We start from the raw sequence: 16,582 nt of genomic DNA, 5'->3' as shown, positions 1-16,582 counted from the left end.
TCAGGGTTTTCCTGGCTTCCTTCGTGTCTAAGAGGAGCTGGAGGGGCAGAGTGCAGTGCCTTCACAGCCAGGAAGGTTTCTGGCCTCTTGCTGGAGACAACAGTTGACCAGCATCTTGCTTAGGGTCCTCTTTTACTTAGCAGGCACAGGCAGGCAGTAACATATCCCCCCTCTCCCCCCCAGAACTCCAGCACGGCACCAGGGTTGCAGCCAGAATGCCTTCAAAGCAGTGAAGACTTAAAAGAATTTCCCACCTATCTAAAGAAAAGAGATGTACACGTCTCATCTGAGGGCCATGCTTTCTTTATTTCCAGCTCTCGTTCTCTGCTCCCATCCTCTCTGTTCACACAGCTTATATACACATTCTACAACAAACTTCAGGCAGTAAACGAGGCTACAAAGGTGATTTCTCAGGGCCATGATGCATTCCTTGAGTAAAACCATAAGGGACAAAATAAACTTGTCAGCTACCGATTAGTAGGCAGTTGTAAAGGGGAGTATATGCAGTGGCCTTTTCTCTTAAGATGGTTGCCTACTGCAGAGGCAGGAGGATCTCTGTGAGTTTCAGGCCGGCCTGGTCTACAGAACAAGTTCCAGGACAGGCTCCAAAGCTACAGAGAGAAACCCTGTCTCAAAAAATCAAAATTAAAAAAGAAAACAAAGGAAGGTTACTTACAAGGGGTTAGAGAAGAGAAAGGCTAAACTACTGAGGGTCTAAGGAAGAAATAACGAAGTCGTGTACTAGTCTACATTTCTGAAGCATATTAGGCTTTATTTAATTATTTTCTAGACAGGGTTTCTCTGTAGCTCTGGAGCCTGTCCTGGAACTAGCTTTGTAGACCAGGCTGGCCTCGAACTCACAGAGATCCGCCTGCCTCTGCCTCCTGAGCGCTGGGATTAAAGGAGTGCACCACCACCACCTGGCGCATATTAAATTTTATAAACTGACATTGTGTGATTAACAAGACATGAAAGTGTCGTGTCCTCCCTCCCCTTTGCCCCTGCTCCAGCCCTAATGACTGGAGGCCATTTGTGAGCGTCTGTGAGTAACCACGGCAACCCACAGGAGGCAGGGCTAATAACGCTGAGCACTTTTGTCAAGGCTGGTATTGAAAGTGTTCCAAGTCAAAAGATGCATATCCTTATCCTGCAAGCAGCCTCAGAGCACAAGGAGGGGATTTATGGGAGGGAAGCTAGTAGCTTTTTGGGGGGAGGGGCAGGGTTTTTCTGCTTTGGAGCCTGTCCTGGAACTAGCTCTTGTAGACCAGGCTGGCTTCAAACTAACAAAGATCTGCCTGCCTCTGTCTCCGGAGTGCTGGGCTTAAAGGCATGCGTCACCACCATCTGGTTTATAAAGGTATATTTTATTCACTAGAAGTACACAGCAGAAGAGGAAGTCATCCTGTCAATCTACAGGAACAACAGTGCCCAACAGATGAGGAACACACTGCCAACAGTTGTAGGAAGAATCCCGTGGCTATTTTGGGGAGGGGGAATCAGGTTGGCACACAAGAGAATTATAGACAGACACAAACAGTATTTATAGGCAAGAGACTCATAAATATTGTTTATGAGTTTATCCTCCATCAGATAAATCTGGCGGGTTGACCTTTTAAATATCAGCTGCCACTACTGCGTATCTTTGTGGACCCCGACAGTAACTAAGCATCGCCTCCCTCTGGCTTCATGGACTCAGAACACCCAGGAAAGGTGCAGAGCCACAAGCCAGGGATAAAGAGCCAGGCTAGGGTCCTCCCATTACAGGAGGAAGAAGCCTCGACCCAGACAAACTGTGTCCAGGATTTCTGTAGTGACTTCCAGCTTGGATTTTGGGCAAACTGTTTGTAGTACCCGCTGGGCGCTGTAACGGGGCAATGACCCTTACCTTCTCACCCATGTCTTACAGGTTTATTTCAGGTCTGGTCGGGGTGGGCAGCAGGAGGTGAACACGGAGTCTTGGCTGCCAGGCGCCACCTGCTGACGGAGCACATTATCCCTCTGTGGAGCCTCAGATCTGAGATGGGGAGGGTGGGTCTCCATGGGCCTTGGCACCCTTCACCATTAGTCTGTACTCAAAATTCACCTACCCTCTTCCTGGATGCCCTTGGTGCCTGAGTTTTCACCTCATTTCGGGCACCCACAAATCTTTAGATTCCCTGGGTAGCACTGTCTCCTTGTGTTGGTACGTGGGTTCTAGTCATGGGTTCTGATCATCTTGTGAGGCTAACAGGGTTTAGAGATGCCCTCTTCACCGAGGTCCAAGGTTCCGGAGCAGGATCCCTCCCTTCACTGTCTTGGGAGCTGACCCTGTCTTAGGAAGACAGGGACCCTAATAGCAGTGAAGACAGAGGACCCCACTGGGAGAGCAGCTATGATACTGGAGGGGAGCGACTCAGCCAGACCCAGTCATAGGGAGAAATCAAGGCCTTGTTTGCATTGGTCAAGGAGCAAGAGTTTTTGAGAAGAACCCAGTGTGGCATCTCCACTAAAACTCATGGCCCTGGGCCTTCAGAGTGCTCATCCTCAGACCCAGACTGGAACTGAATGAAGGTAGAGACTTCAGGACAAGGAACACAGTCCCTATGGTCACACTTCAGGCCTTCCTAATGCCGCGTATGAACACTTGGGCAACTATCTGGAAGGCAGGGAAACGTCAGACATGTTAACACTGTGGAGCACAGGGACCAGGCCGTGATCTCCAGACTGAACACTGTTCTAACCGCCTGTCTGAAGTGGGACACATGGGGCTAGATATGATTAGGCTTACTACAACCCATGAGTGACGTCACAGTGGAGCTGCCTGTTCTGGTGGAAGCTCCACCCGAGTCCCTGGCACCCGTGTACCCGGAGAGTCTGGGATGATTAGGTGGAAGCCCCATCTTTCCCTAGACCCCGCCCCTCCCCAGGGCTGCTCAAGACCCTGCCCATAGCTCTGCCATGTGTGTGCCCTTAGGTTCTCCCCCCTGCCTTTCTGAGGGTCACCCAGGAGTGCTCTACTTTGCATTTCCTTGTTTATTACATCTGGATTTATTAACTCTGTCTGATATGACTTATTGCATCGGCAGCAGAGGAATCCAGCAACCGGGGATCCAATACTTAACACTGCTCAGCCATGGAGAGTCCCCATGCTTGCTTCCCACTCACCAAATGCTGCAAGGCGCCTTGAAGCAGGTCTGGTAGCCCTGTCCTTGCAGTACCACCAAGACAGAAAGTGACTACAATCCCTAATAGGGGAGTCCAGGCCAGGCCGCCCTGTTATCAGGGAAGGGTAGCATGATCAGGAGTGGCTGTGGGGGCCTTAGCTCTCACTCCACCACATACTTGAGAAGGCTTTTCTGGCACAGTGATGGTCCTCAGTGACCATTCCACTAGCACGAATAAATTGTGGTAGGGCGGGAGGAAAAGGGAGTTGGAGAAGCACAAAAAAGCCAGCCCTGGACCATGAGGTCACAGCCACGTGACCTGGGACCATTCAGTCCTAACACCAAAGTCCAGTGACTGACCACGTTAGGGCACTAGGTCTCTGCAAAAGGAGACACAGGTACAGTTCACCCCAACTTCTACCTGCACCGAAGCCAGAAGAACCGGCCTCTAGAGTGAGTGTTGTGGGCTCTGTGGGCACCCTTAATTGCTGGGAGCAGAGAGGGTTCTGCAGGGCCTGCCTGGGACCTTGCAGGGCAGTGAAGTCTGCAGCTGTTAGCCTGAGCTCGGTAGACTGCAGGACTCTCTCACTCACAATCAGTTTAGTTGGGCCCTGGGACAAGTCCTGACTTGGGTTCCAGGACAGGAAGTTCCCCGTTCACTGTCTTTCCTGACATCCTGCCCTGGAGTAATTTGATCCACAGAACTTTTAGATCCACGCCCCTCAGAACTCAGCCAATTCTCATTAAGCCAAAATTCAGGAAAAGGAAACTTCTGAGAAACCGAAACTGCTGGAGAGAGGGTGGACCCACGGCACCTCATCCTCTACCCTTCACTGCTGGCTTTGCTCGGGACCATGAACCACACTTCCCAAGGCTTCCTGACTGCTCCCACTGGGGGGCAGCCCCCAAACTACGAAAGAATCAAGGAAGAATATGAGGTAGCTGAGTTGGGGGGACCCCATGGCTCCACTTCTGTCAGAACCACCGTGATCAACATGCCCAGGGAGGTTGCTGTCCCGGACCATGTGGTCTGGTCCCTGTTCAATACGCTCTTCTTGAATTTCTGCTGCTTGGGCTTCATTGCCTATGCCTACTCTGTGAAGGTGAGTGTGGTGGAGGTGGCAACGATGGTGTAAGGTGTGTGGGAGCTGGGCGGTGGTGCACACCTTTAATCCCATCTCTCGGGAGGCAGAGGCAGAGGCAGGCAGATCTCTTGGAGTTCGAGGCCAATATGGACTATAAAGGGAATTCCAGGACAGTCAGAGCTAAACAGTGAAACCCTGTCTCAAAAAACTTAAAACAACAACAACAACAACAACAAAATTTGTGTGTGAGCCTGAAGTTCCATCTATTCAGAAGGCACCTAGGTGTGTGTGGGGGGTCCTTTGTTTAAAATGTTTGTGTGCATTCTTCTGTGGTGTGCATGTATGGGGACATGTGCGTGTGTGTGCGTGTGTGTGAGCGTGTGTGTGTGTGTGCATGCACGTACTTGTGTGTTGGCTTAAAGATGCTCTATGGCAGATATAGGGTGAGGCTGCCTGGGGATCCTGGGGTCAAGACTGTCCCAAGGCAGTCTAGAGGAACTCCCAGAGTGCCCCCTTTGCCTTGCACACTGGGGTGCTAGTCTGTGTGGAAAATGCTCAGGAGATTCATGGGAAACAACACTCCATGGTGAGGTTAGCAGCAAGTCCTAGGGCCACCTGCATAGACAGAGTATGTAGAATGTTCCTGACCTAAGTAGGAGAGATGCAGGCCACAGGGAGCATGATGAGAAAAGCTTCCGAGCATTCGCCCATCAGCTCCAGGGCCACTGACCGTCCATCTGCTCTGCTCCAGTCCAGGGACAGGAAGATGGTGGGCGATGTGACTGGAGCCCAGGCCTACGCCTCCACTGCCAAGTGCCTCAACATCAGCGCACTGGTCCTCAGCATCCTTACGGTTGTCGTGACCATCATTGCTGTCGTCTACATTGCTGTGTCTGCCGGTCGTCTTTACACTTAGTAGAGGATTCTGGCTTTTGGTCCTGATGCATGCTCCACCATCCACGGCTGCCTTCCTCCCGGCTCCTTTACCCCTGCCTGTATACACAGATATAACCTCACAGCTCTGTTCATAGTGGATGCAATAAAGTACACACGGTAGCTACTGTGCTTTGACTTGTCATATTCAGCTTACCCCTCAGTCTTCCTCTATCTGAGGTGGGCAGGGTGCTTATTCTCAGTTTGGCAGCAATCGGCCTATTGCTGTGGACATTTGCTGGCCAAGTCCTTGATGGTATTTGGCTACACCAGGCAGGAAGAACCTGAACTTCAGCCAACCCTGGCCCCATATTCCAACGGCATCCAGCTCAGTTCAGAAGTGGAGGACCACCAGGCCAGGGTCCTTTCCTTCCAGGAAGAAAACTCTGACTCAGACAAGATGTGTCACGGGTTCAATTGGTGTTCTCTGGGGGCAGCCTGTGGATCCAAGGGTTTTACCCTGTCCAGGAGTTACAGTGTGTTGTGGTGGGAGCCTAGTGCCCCCTGCTGGTCTCATAGCAGTGTTGCAGTTCATTCCATGTCCCGGAGCCCTGACCGACCCTAAACAAAACTCATACTGCCATGGTGCCCCCTGCCGGCGTTCTGCGGATATGGCGGGCACGTGACCGTGCGGGGCCTCCTCACCCCCATCCCGGTATGGGCGAGTTCCAATCGCGCCCTCCCCTGCCAGGGTTTGCAGGACTCACTTCTTGGGTCCTGATAACCCTAGTTACTCACGTTTCTACTTCACTTAGATGCACTGGGTTTATGAATCTACTGGGGGTGGGCGCTGTCTCCCTTGTTGGTGCTGGGATTCAACAAGCATCCCACAGGTGCCTTTCTAAGGGTCCTTATTTCGGTTCCCAGAGGCAAGCACCTCGAGAGTTGCTGGGTCTTCTCCCTGTGTCTATGGGACTCGCCTTGGCCTGTCCTCCTGCTCCTTGCCCCCTAAGCCACTGTGGTGGATTTCAATGCTTCCTTGTGGCTACACCACCTAGGGCAGCAGGGTGGGTCTTAGGTGCCTTGGGTGCTAGTGAGAGAGACCTTGTAATGGTCGCAACCAGGAGTGGAGGGAGGTGGTGTCCGTACTCAACAGAAGCGGATGGGAACACGTTCGCAACTTATACAGGCTTCTCGTCCAGGATGGCAGAGACCCCATAGCGAATCAGGACCCCAACTTGCCTAACAGTTCAGACTCTGACAGAGCTGCCCTGCCCAGCAGGGAATTTAAACACCAGAGAAGGGAAGAAAAGAGGCGTGCCCTTTCCAGAAGGCATTTGCTGCATTTGCTTGGCAAGGCAGCGCGCCTGTTTACTTCATCAGCCTCACAGGATGTCCGGCTCGCTGGGAAGGGTGTATGGAAAGAAAAGTTCGAGAAATGTGGTTCATAGAGTAGTCCTGAGGTGTGGAAGATGAGCAAAGCTCGCCTGTTGGGGGACAACCTCTACCCCCCTCCCTTCCCCGCCACCCCATCCCCCCCCCCCACGCAGCAGTTTTGGTTTCCCGCCGGCGCTCTCATGAAAGGGATCTTGTCTTATTGGGGGTGGATGAGAACTAAAGGCTACAGAGGAGGCAGGACAGAGATGGAAAATTAGGAAGACTCGGCTAGGGAGGAAGTCCATCTGGGAGCTAGCTTGTCTTCTTCACCACTGACTCAGAGTCAAGAAACATGGCTGTTTTACTGATTTTTTTTTTTTTTTTTAAAAAAGACAGGCATTCTGTCCTGGAACTTACTCTGTAGGCCGGGCTGGCCTCGAACTCAGATCGGCCTGTCTCTGTCTCCTGAGTGCTGGCTGGGATTAAAGGCATGCGCCCCCCCCCCCATGGCCCCCTTCTTAATACTTAACCAATCTACTAGCTGTTTTGCTCAGTCTTGTCCTGACATTTTTCTTGATAGTCAAGGGTCAGGCTTTATGTGAATGGAAGAACCTAAGGGGGAAGGAACTCCTCCAGCTACCGAGGGCAATGGTGGGCAGTGTCTCTGTTACTGCTGCAGCCCTGACAGGAGTAAATCCTGAGGATCATACCATTCCAGGGCAGGTTAACAGGTAACACTGAGCGCTAGGCAAATTTTCTGTTCAGAAACCCGAGTCAAGATTTGACTCACCACAGCCCCACTGCTTAGGGAAGGGGTCCTGGAACTTTCTGCAGGCCTGGGGGTCTTCCCAACCCAGGTAAAACTGCTGTGGCACCTCACTGTCCCTGTTGAGAGCCCTAACCAGGCCCCACACAGCCTCTTTCCTGCCCAGAGAGCCTCTGTCTGAGTTGGGATTTCTACTGCTCTGATAAAACACTGTGACGGAAAGCAACTTTTGTGTGGAGGAGTGCTGTTTACTGCCTTGCGCCCCAGGGCTTGCCCATCCTACCTTTTTATACCACCACCTTCTCAGGGGTGGCACTGCCCACAGGGAGTTGGGCCCTTTCACATCAATTGCTGTCTTAGGGTCACTGTTGCTGTGGTGAAACATGACCTAAGCAACATGGGGGGGAGGGGAAGGGTTTATTTGGCTTACACTTCTGTTCATCATTGAAGAAAGTCAGGACAGGAACTCGACCAGGACAGGAACCTGGAGGCAGAAGCTGGTGGAAGAGGCCTTGGAGGGTGCTGCTTACTGGTTTGTTCTTCCTGGTTTGCTCAGTCTGCTTACTTGTAAAACCCTGGACCACCAGCCCAGGGATGACACTACCCACAAAGGGCTGGGCTCTCCCCCCATCAATCGCTAATTTTAAAAACGCCTTACAACTTGTAAAACTCTGAAATAACTCTGAGGCCTCTCAGCCTTAGTGCTTTTCCCCCTCCCCTGGGAACCGAGAATCTAACAATTACCCACACACGTACTGAAATGTTGGGAATGTTCCATCTCCCTGAGTCTTTGTGAATGTTCTCCAGATAGAACTCAGTTACTGAAATTGGGGCAAGATAACCCTTAAGATATTGACTCAGTTCCCGATGTTTTGACTCAGTCCCTAGAAGGGGGTCAAAATAACCCTCAAATGTTTCCTCTTACCTCACCTGATCTGGGAACTGCCCTCCAGCCCTGGCTCGGACCAGTTATTGTTAATAGCCCTTTGAATAAGCCAATCCAAATAGTTGGAAAAACAACTCGAGTTCTCCCCCCCCATTTCTATGGCTTTTTACTTTTAAAAGTAGCCTGTACCAGCTATTCTGGGTCTTTTGGATTCTCGTGTTGGGAGTAGTGAGACCCCAGACCCTGAATTTCTTGTAATCCCCTGATCTGAGTGCCTACAGCTGCTCTGAGCACAAGACCTTCAGGAGTTCCTGGTGACAGGAGAGTGGTTTCTGGTGGGTTTGGCTGGGGCGTGGCTATTTCTATATAATCTGCCCCTAAACACAATAAAGGGGGCATTCTTGGGGACTTCAAGGATGACCCATGTCGCTGTCTGTGTGTCTGTATTTTAACCTCTAGCCCCTTGCCCGAAGCTCGTGAACTGGGTTTAAGCGCACAGAACGCAGACACAGGGGCGCGGTGCACAGCATTCTCGAATGCTGAAAGACCCTGTCACAACAGAATTAAAAATCCTCATGCTTTTACATCAACTGTGGTGTGAGGGTGGTCTCTTGGTGTGACTCCTCCTGGTAGCTGGACTTCAGGGTCCAACAAACTGAAGCTTAGGGAGGCATTTTCTCAATTGAGGTTCCCTCCTTTCAGATGACTCTACCTTGTTGTCAGGTTGACGGGAAACTAACAAGGACAGTTATCAATAAAGAAAATGAACCACAGGCTGGACCACAGGCCAATCTGAAAGATACAATTTTCTGGGTTGAGTTTCCTTCTTCCAAAATGACCGGAGTTTGTGTCAAGGTGATGTGAAACTAGCATTAAGGTTGTCCTCACTGTAGGTCATCCTCTGCTAATGTCCATGCCCTTCCTAGGCTAACCTGAGATCAATCTGGTTGTCAGTTCTATGTATGTCTGTGTGCCACACGTGTGCGATGCCCATGGAAACCAGAAGAGGGTGTTGGACTCCCCAGAACAGGAGTCACAGATGATTGTTATCTGCTACATGTGGGTGCTAGAAATCAAACCCAGGTCCTCTGGGAGAGCAGCCAGTGCTCTTAATGGATGAGCCATCTTTCCAACTTCACATTTTCTTGATTAGTGATTGATAGGACAGGGCCCAGCCTGGACAGGCGTTCCCGGTTTTTTTAAGAAGCAGACTGAGTGAACCACAGAAGCTAACCAGTATACAGTGTCCCTGCGTTGTCTGCTTCTGTTCCTGCCCTGCGTTCCTGCCTTAGCTTCCCTTGAGGGTGGACTGTGACCTGAAGTCAAACAAACCCTTTCCTCCCTGTGGGGGTTTGAATGAGATTTACCCTCCTGCAGAGGTTCATGTATTTGAGTACTTGGTCTCCAGCTGGTAGAACTGCTTGTGAAGGACTGGGAGGTGTGGCCTTGTTGGAGGAGGCATGTCATGAGGTGAGGGGTGGAGCTTGAAAGCCCACATCAATCACATTCTCTCTCATGCTTGTGGCTTGCGGTAGGAGCCCCAACTACTGTGCCAATGCCGAGCCTGCTTGTCTGCTGCCCTGTTCCCTTCTATGATGCTGATGGACCCTGCGTGTCTGGAGCTGGGAGCCCCAAATTAGATGCTTTCTTTTATAAGTTGCATTGGTTATAGAGTCTTAACCCAGCAATAAAAAAGGAACTAAGACTAATCAGGCAGTAGTGGCGCTTGCTTTTAATCCCAGCACTTGGGAGACAGAGGCAGGTGAATTCTGTGAGTTTGAGGCAAACCTGGTCTACAGAGCAGTTTCCAGGACAGACTCCAAAGCTACAAAGAGAAACCCTGTCTTGAAAAACAAAACAAAACAAAACAAAAGTAACTAAGACACTTCCAAAGTTGCTTTGGGTCATATTTATCTCAATAACAGAAAACCATGAGCCGGGCGGTGGTGGCGCACGCCTTTAATCCCAGCACTCGGGAGGCAGAGGCAGGCGGATCTCTGTGAGTTCGAGACCAGCCTGGTCCACAGAGCTAGTTCCAGGACAGGCTCCAGAGCCACAGAGAAACCCTGTCTCGAAAAACCAAAACCAAACCAAAACAAAAAACCAAAAAAAACCCAGAAAACCAAACTAGGACACCTCTCCATCCCCTTCAAGCCCCCACACGTGCATACGTGAAGCCTGTAGAAGAATGGCCACACAGGGAGCGCCATGTCTGCCCTGACAGAAGCAGTGAGGAAGCTGAATGACTGTCAGAATCAAGGAAAATTCCTTTGTGGTGAAGGACACACACAAAAAAAATCACTTGCCACTTTAACCTATCCAATAACTTCCCATGGACCCAAAATTCCGAATTTCACTGCATGGTCGGATGGCCGGAGAGGTCAAGAGAACACTGCTGCAGACATTCCTGTCCTTCTGACGCACAACCCTAACCTCCGGAGTCCTCAAACCTAGAGTTGGATCTTCCACGCTTCCTGGCATCTGCCTGAACACTGTCCCCACCTCCAATCCAGGGGTGACATTCTGGAGGGGTTGTCAGTTTGGTTCTGAAATCCTGAGGGTGGAAGGTAGGGACAAGAGAAAGAATCCGAATTGTCTTGATGCTGTTTCCTTGGCATCTGCTTGAGTCAGTCCTGTCCGTGCCTCGAAGAAGGGTCCCTCGTGCACCTTGACGACAGCAGCTTATAGAAAGAAGGACTGATTTGGCTTATGGTTCCAGAGGGCTAAGAGCATCCCAGAGTCTATTATGAAGGGAAAGTGTGACAAGCAAGCCCCAGCCGTGTTGCTGGAGCAGAAGTTGAGAGTGCATGTCTCAATCCACAGCAGGAAGCAGAGAGAGACAACTGGGAATGCTTGCGGGTAGCTTTTTTTGTTTTTGTTTTGTTTTGTTTTTTTCCGAGACAGGGTTTCTCTGTGGCTTTGGAGCCTGTCCTGGAACTAGCTCTTGTAGACCAGGCTAGCCTCAAACTCACAGAGATCCGTCTGCCTCTGCCTCCCGAGGGATGGCTTTTGAGACCTCAAAGCTTGCCCCCAGTGCTGTACTTCCTCTAACAAGGCCACACCTCCTAAGACTCCCTGTCAGCCACCACCTGGGGATCAATTACTCAAAAAGTTTGAGAGTACAGGGACATTTCATTCATACTACAGGAGCTTAGCTCCCTATGAACTAGGAGGTTTGACTATTTGCTGGTCTCCAGAGAGAGAGCTGGCGCATTCAAATTTACAACTTATTAAGCTGGCAGCCTCTCTCTTTAGGTGATACCACACATATGACCCATGAGATAGGGCCGAATAATCTCTTTGCATTATGAAAGACTTCCGTGTCCTCTGAGTCATGGGATTTGATGCTTCCTCTGGAATTTGGATTGGGCTTATTGACCGCTGACATTCCTTCATAGTAGGAGAGGGTGGGGAGAGCCACTGAACCCTCACTTGAGAGTCCAGCCCCACCAGCTGTGATTTTGCCATTGCTGCAAGATCTTGGGGGTCTCGGAAGGTGAAAGAGTACATGGAGGACGGAAAGTTAATTGAAGGGGCCTTCCACCTTTGCAGCTACTCAGGAGGAGACTTTCTTGTGGTGTGGCTGCTTCGGAATAACCCATGCTTTTGTAAGGAATTCCCTACCTCTGCTCTGTTAATAATCAACAGTAAACTCCTTGGTTCCCCAAATTGGATTCTGGTGGAATCGTACTTTGATTGGTCATTTCAGCCCAATAAGGAGGGGATAGATGTTTGTTTCTGTGCCCCCCCCCTCCGGGGGTTGGGGGGGGAAGTTCTTGCAGAAAGTGGCTTTGGCTTCGGGAACACAGTGTTACTCACAGACCAGTAGACACAGCATACGCTGTAGGTCACATTGACCTCACCGTGCAGCACTTGGAACTGTGGAGGGGTGGGGGTGGGGAGAGGCCCGAAGCCACTGCTTTATCACCTCTCCCCACCCCAGATGTTACCATTGAGCACTCAAAGGCTAACACAGACAGCAATGTGTCCCTTAAAGCTGCAGGGATAGGGGCTGAACTCTGGGTCCCTGGTCTCACAGAATCCCAACCAAGACCAGCAGATCACTGCAAAGCCACATCCTTCCCTGCTGTGAGGCCTAGCCTTCTGAGGGCACAGAAGCGTTCTGAAGAAGGGTCTCCAAGGAACTGTCATTTCTTTCATCATTCTTTGACCCCCAAGATGTGCAGGCTGCAAACTAGCTCCTTGGAGACCAAGTCAAGGAAGGTACTTTTTGTTTTGTTTTGTTTTTATGAGGCAGAGTTTCTCTGTGTAGCCCTGGGTATCCTAAAACTAGCATGCCTGTTCCAGTGTACTCTCTGCATACTACGTCTACCGTATGGTTCTGAGCTCTACTGGCTGAGCTATCCGGGCAAGGGCTCAGTATTAAAACACACACACACCTACAGACAGAGACACAAGGAAAAGGGTCATCTTGCATCTTGATGCCAAGAATGCCCCCTTTATTGTCAGCTTATATAGGGTTCTGGCCACGCCCCAGCTCTCAGGATCTTTCCAGTGTAGATCCACCAGAAACCACTCCCCTGCCATCAGGGTCTCGTGCTCAGAGCAGCTGCAGCCTGTTCAGAGCAACTGCAAACATAACAAGTTGTTTGCAAGAAATTCAGGGTCTGGGGGTCCACAGTCCCCAACAGGCCAGGCTGGCTTTGAATTCACAAAGATCTGCTACATTTGCCTCCCAAGGGCTGGAGGTAAAGGCGTGTGCCTTCACTGCCTGGCAAGGAAGGCACATTTAATCCATCCTAGTCCATGTTCTGGTAATAGTTGTTGTTGGCTCTATGCCTCCTCCTCTTCTTTTTCCTCCCCCTCCTCATCTTCTATGGAAATATGGTCTCACTGTGTTGATTATAGAGGAAAATTTGGTTCCAAACTCTAGCTATGCTGACTTGGCACAGACTTGCCTATTCTAGCCTCTGCTCATCCGAGGCTAAAGACCTTCACTAACTATTATGACCAGAAACGTGAGTTCGTGAAGACTGAGGAGGTGATGATACTGGGTAGGCGAGAGGTCAGATTTGAGAGAACCGCGAAGAGCGGCTAAATCTTGGCAGCTGTGCTTCCGTGGGTCAGAACATCCTTTTATTGCTAAACATCCTCCATGATGCAATTAGGATGTTGGTGCTGTATGGGGCGCTAGGGCTCTAGAACATTCTCCCTTCACACGCAGGTGTGCATCCTCATAAGAGCATCACAAGTGCTTGTACGTCTAGCATCCTAGCCCTTCTCACCTCCTCCACCACCCTAAACTCCTCCAGCCCTCTGGCTTTCCCACCCCACAGCTGCCCATCCTTTATGTTTGTTTGTTTGCTTTTCGAGACAGAGTCTCACTGTAGCTCTGGAGCCTGTCCTGGAACTAGACAGGCTGGTCTCGAACTCACAAAGATCCGCCTGCCTCTGCCTTCTGAGTGCTGGGATTAAAGGCGTGCGCCACCACTGCCCAGCCAAAAGATTTATTTATTTATTATGTATACAACATTCTGCCTCCATGTGTGCCCGCACACCAGAGGAGGGCGCCAGATCTCATTACAGATGGCTGTGAGCCACCATGTGGTTGCTGGGAATTGAACTCAGGACCTCTGGTAGAGTAGCCAGTGCTCTTAACCACTGAGCCATCTCTCCAGCCCCTGCCCACCCTTCTTACCTACTCTTGCTATCTCCACGCTTCTCCCCCACTTCCCTAGCCCCGGCCATGTCCAGTCTGCTCCCTTTACTCTCTGCTCTGGACTCTTCAGATGCCCTGGATATTTTCTCTCTCTTTTTCACAATAAAAACCTTACCCCCTCCACCCCAGTCAGGCATAGTGGTTGGTGCACACGCCTTTAATCCCAGCACTTAGGAGGCAGAGGCAGGCGGATCTCTGTGAGTTCGAGGCCAGCATGGTCTACAAAGTGAGTTCCAGGACAGCCAGAGTGGTTACACAGAGAAATTCTTACTCAAAACAAACAACAAACAAACAAACAAACAAACAACAACAACAACAAAACCTGCCCCTAATAATGGAGCAGTCATATCGGCAGTTTCTTTACTGAACCCCTCACATACAATGGGAAGAAGAAATCTTCTTACCCAGCTGTCTCATAAATGCACGGTTTCTCTTCTTTCTGTTTCCTCTCCTCTGAGACCCCCGCTCCCACGATCCTCTCTGTTGAGCCAGTTGCCATAGGCAGGTTCCCTGTCTCAGATCCAACAGCAGTCATTTTCTAAAGCCATTCTCTAAGAGAATACAACAATGATCCAGAAAGAGAGCATGCAATCTCAGGAATTGGACCGAGCAGCTCTACCCTAAAAGGAAGATCTGGTCTACCAGGACTTTGAAGGGGTTGGGGGCGTCAACCTTACTCCATAAATAGGACAGCTGCCTCATGAATATTCATAAGCATTTAAATCCACAATGTTGAATTTGCTGGGCTATCTGCCCACCCCATCCCTTCAATTTCTCTTGGAGTGTATATTTTAATTTGTTTTGTTAAATAAGCTTCTGCTTAAATTGGGAATCTTTCCCTAACAAGAAAAGAAAAGAACTAAGAACTGAGCCATCCTTCAATACCTTGAAGCCATGGGTTCATCAAAGGCGAGATGGAAGACCCTGGGCATGAGACCATTTGTCTCCTGGAGCTAGGAGAAGCTCTCCATTCCTTCTGCATCTTCTTACATCTTACCTGTCTTGGAGATGTGCCAAGCATTTCTCTTTGGGTTGCTCACTCTGATGCAGGGCCCCTTCTTTCCTCATCCTGAAACCCTGCTTTACCACTTCCCTTCCTGTGCGGCTACTTCTGACCCTTGGAGAACCTCTTCTGTCACCCGCAGAGCCATTTCACTTCTTTCTCTGATTGATGGCGAGAGCTGAAGATTGTCAACACCTCTCCTCGTTGGTTTCTTCTTTTTGCCTAGAAACTCTGTGGGACTGAGTTATCTCTAGTTTGACCAAGAGGGCAAACTTCCAGTCGCTAAGGAAATTTGATGAGATCCCACTCTGCCTTGCTTACTATACATCCCCTTAATGATATTGACAAGGGGCTAGAGCTTATTGCTTCCCTTGCCAACGGGACTCAAGAAAATGCGTCTATTGCAAATATCTCTCGTTCGCCTGTGGTATGAAGAGAGCACCTTTCTGTCATTTGGCATTGGTTCTGCTTCTGGGTGACTCCAGCCCCAGATCGAATAGATTTACCTCATCCGTTTTACCTTTCACACCCCAACATTTGAGTTCCAGAAAATTTAAAGCCTGCGCCATTTGTTGTATGAAGGTTCCTATCAGATCTAGTAGGATGAATTTACACGTGTGGGGTGGGCACATGTGTTCTGGTGTACATCCACATGTGTGCACATGCATGTGGTGGTCAGAGGCTGACATGGAGTGGTTTCTTCTGTAGTTCTCCACCTTATGTATTGAGAAAGGGTCTCTCATTTGAACTCAGAGCTCCCCGATTTGGTTAGTCTGGCTAAGCCATCTTGGTCCAGGAGCCCCCAGATATTACACGGTATATAATATTGTGATTACAGGAAAGTTGTTCTACCCACCCAGCATTTCCATGAGTGCTGAGAAGCCAAACTCTCCCAGTCCTCAGACTCAAGTCTCAAGACTTTGTCCTCTGCGGCATCTCCCCGGTCCCCAACATCTTTCTAAGGCCAAGGATACCAAAGTGGTTCCATGAGAATGCAGTTTCAGGATGGCCAGCTAGTTACACTGAGTTCCCGGGATGACTAAGGGGTACTCTGATCACCCTGTTTCTGTTGTTCTATCTTTGGCACATGGCTGTGCCCTATTCGGCTGCTATTTCAGCCAGAGGTACCCACCTGCTTCTCTGACAGAGGCCAGGCAGTTCCAGCCTCAGCCCGGCAGAGAGTCTGTTCCTGCATGTGCTGGTTCTGCCGCTGCCGCTAAAGGTAGCCTTAACTAGGTCTCTGTCATTCTATTTATAAATAAAACTTGAGACTCAAAGGCTAGGGTGAAAACCCGCCAGCTCAGAAACGTTGAGTAGCACCTGGCTAAACCTCTCTTCTTGCTGGCATCTCTCCTAGAGAAGGCCTTCTCCTTTGGCTCTGCAAAAACAAAAAAAGTCATATCACTCAAAACCCTCTCTACGACTTCTGGTGTGTCTCTGAAACACGATTAATAAAAACTCAGAGCAAGGAATTGGGGTTCAACCTGAAGATCTGAAAAGCAAAACAGCCAGCCACTGGTTCTTACCTCAACCTCAGTCTGAAATGGCGATCCTGCCTCCAGAAATCTCAGAATGAGACTGTGTCTGAGAGCTGTCTCCTCCTGTTTTATAATCCTCTCTAGGGCTGGGATTAAAGGTATGCATCCCCGGGATTAAAAGCACGCCCGGTTTCTCTGGCAAACTAATGTGGCCCCTGGGATTGAAGATGTGTGTTATCACTGCCTGGTCTATAAGGCTGGCTAGTGGGGCTATTTTACTCTCTGGTCTTC

General features: G+C 50.1%; 1 protein-coding gene across 3 annotated transcripts; it reads left to right on the top strand.

Moving 5' to 3' along the window:
- Positions 1-3,457: 3,457 nt before the first annotated feature.
- Positions 3,458-5,289, top strand: LOC119816941 (interferon-induced transmembrane protein 3). 3 transcript variants are annotated; one of them, XM_038334046.2, is made up of 3 exons: positions 3,458-3,596; positions 3,903-4,246; positions 4,980-5,289. In XM_038334046.2, the coding sequence occupies exons 2-3, from the start codon at positions 3,998-4,000 to the stop codon at positions 5,142-5,144; spliced, it is 414 nt and encodes a 137-aa protein (XP_038189974.1). In that variant the 5' UTR covers positions 3,458-3,596; positions 3,903-3,997; the 3' UTR covers positions 5,145-5,289. The 3 variants fall into 3 exon arrangements, with proteins under 3 accessions (XP_038189974.1, XP_038189979.1, XP_041911280.1); XM_038334051.2 differs by having other exon boundaries at positions 3,466-3,596; positions 3,846-4,246; XM_042055346.1 differs by lacking the exon at positions 3,458-3,596 and having other exon boundaries at positions 3,629-4,246.
- The last annotated feature ends 11,293 nt before the right edge of the window (positions 5,290-16,582 follow it).

The sequence above is a fragment of the Arvicola amphibius genome, chromosome 1 (assembly GCF_903992535.2).
Source record: "Arvicola amphibius chromosome 1, mArvAmp1.2, whole genome shotgun sequence".
Lineage (NCBI taxonomy): Eukaryota > Metazoa > Chordata > Mammalia > Rodentia > Cricetidae > Arvicola > Arvicola amphibius.
This window is presented reverse-complemented; position numbering and strand designations above follow the sequence as displayed.

Bases quoted from the DNA above. Each gene is read 5' to 3' on its own strand.
- LOC119816941 (XM_038334046.2), top strand. From the start codon at position 3,998: ATGAACCACACTTCCCAAGGCTTCCTGACTGCTCCCACTGGGGGGCAG. The intron at 4,247-4,979 runs GTGAGTGTGGTG...GCTCTGCTCCAG, and splicing joins CCTATGCCTACTCTGTGAAG to TCCAGGGACAGGAAGATGGT.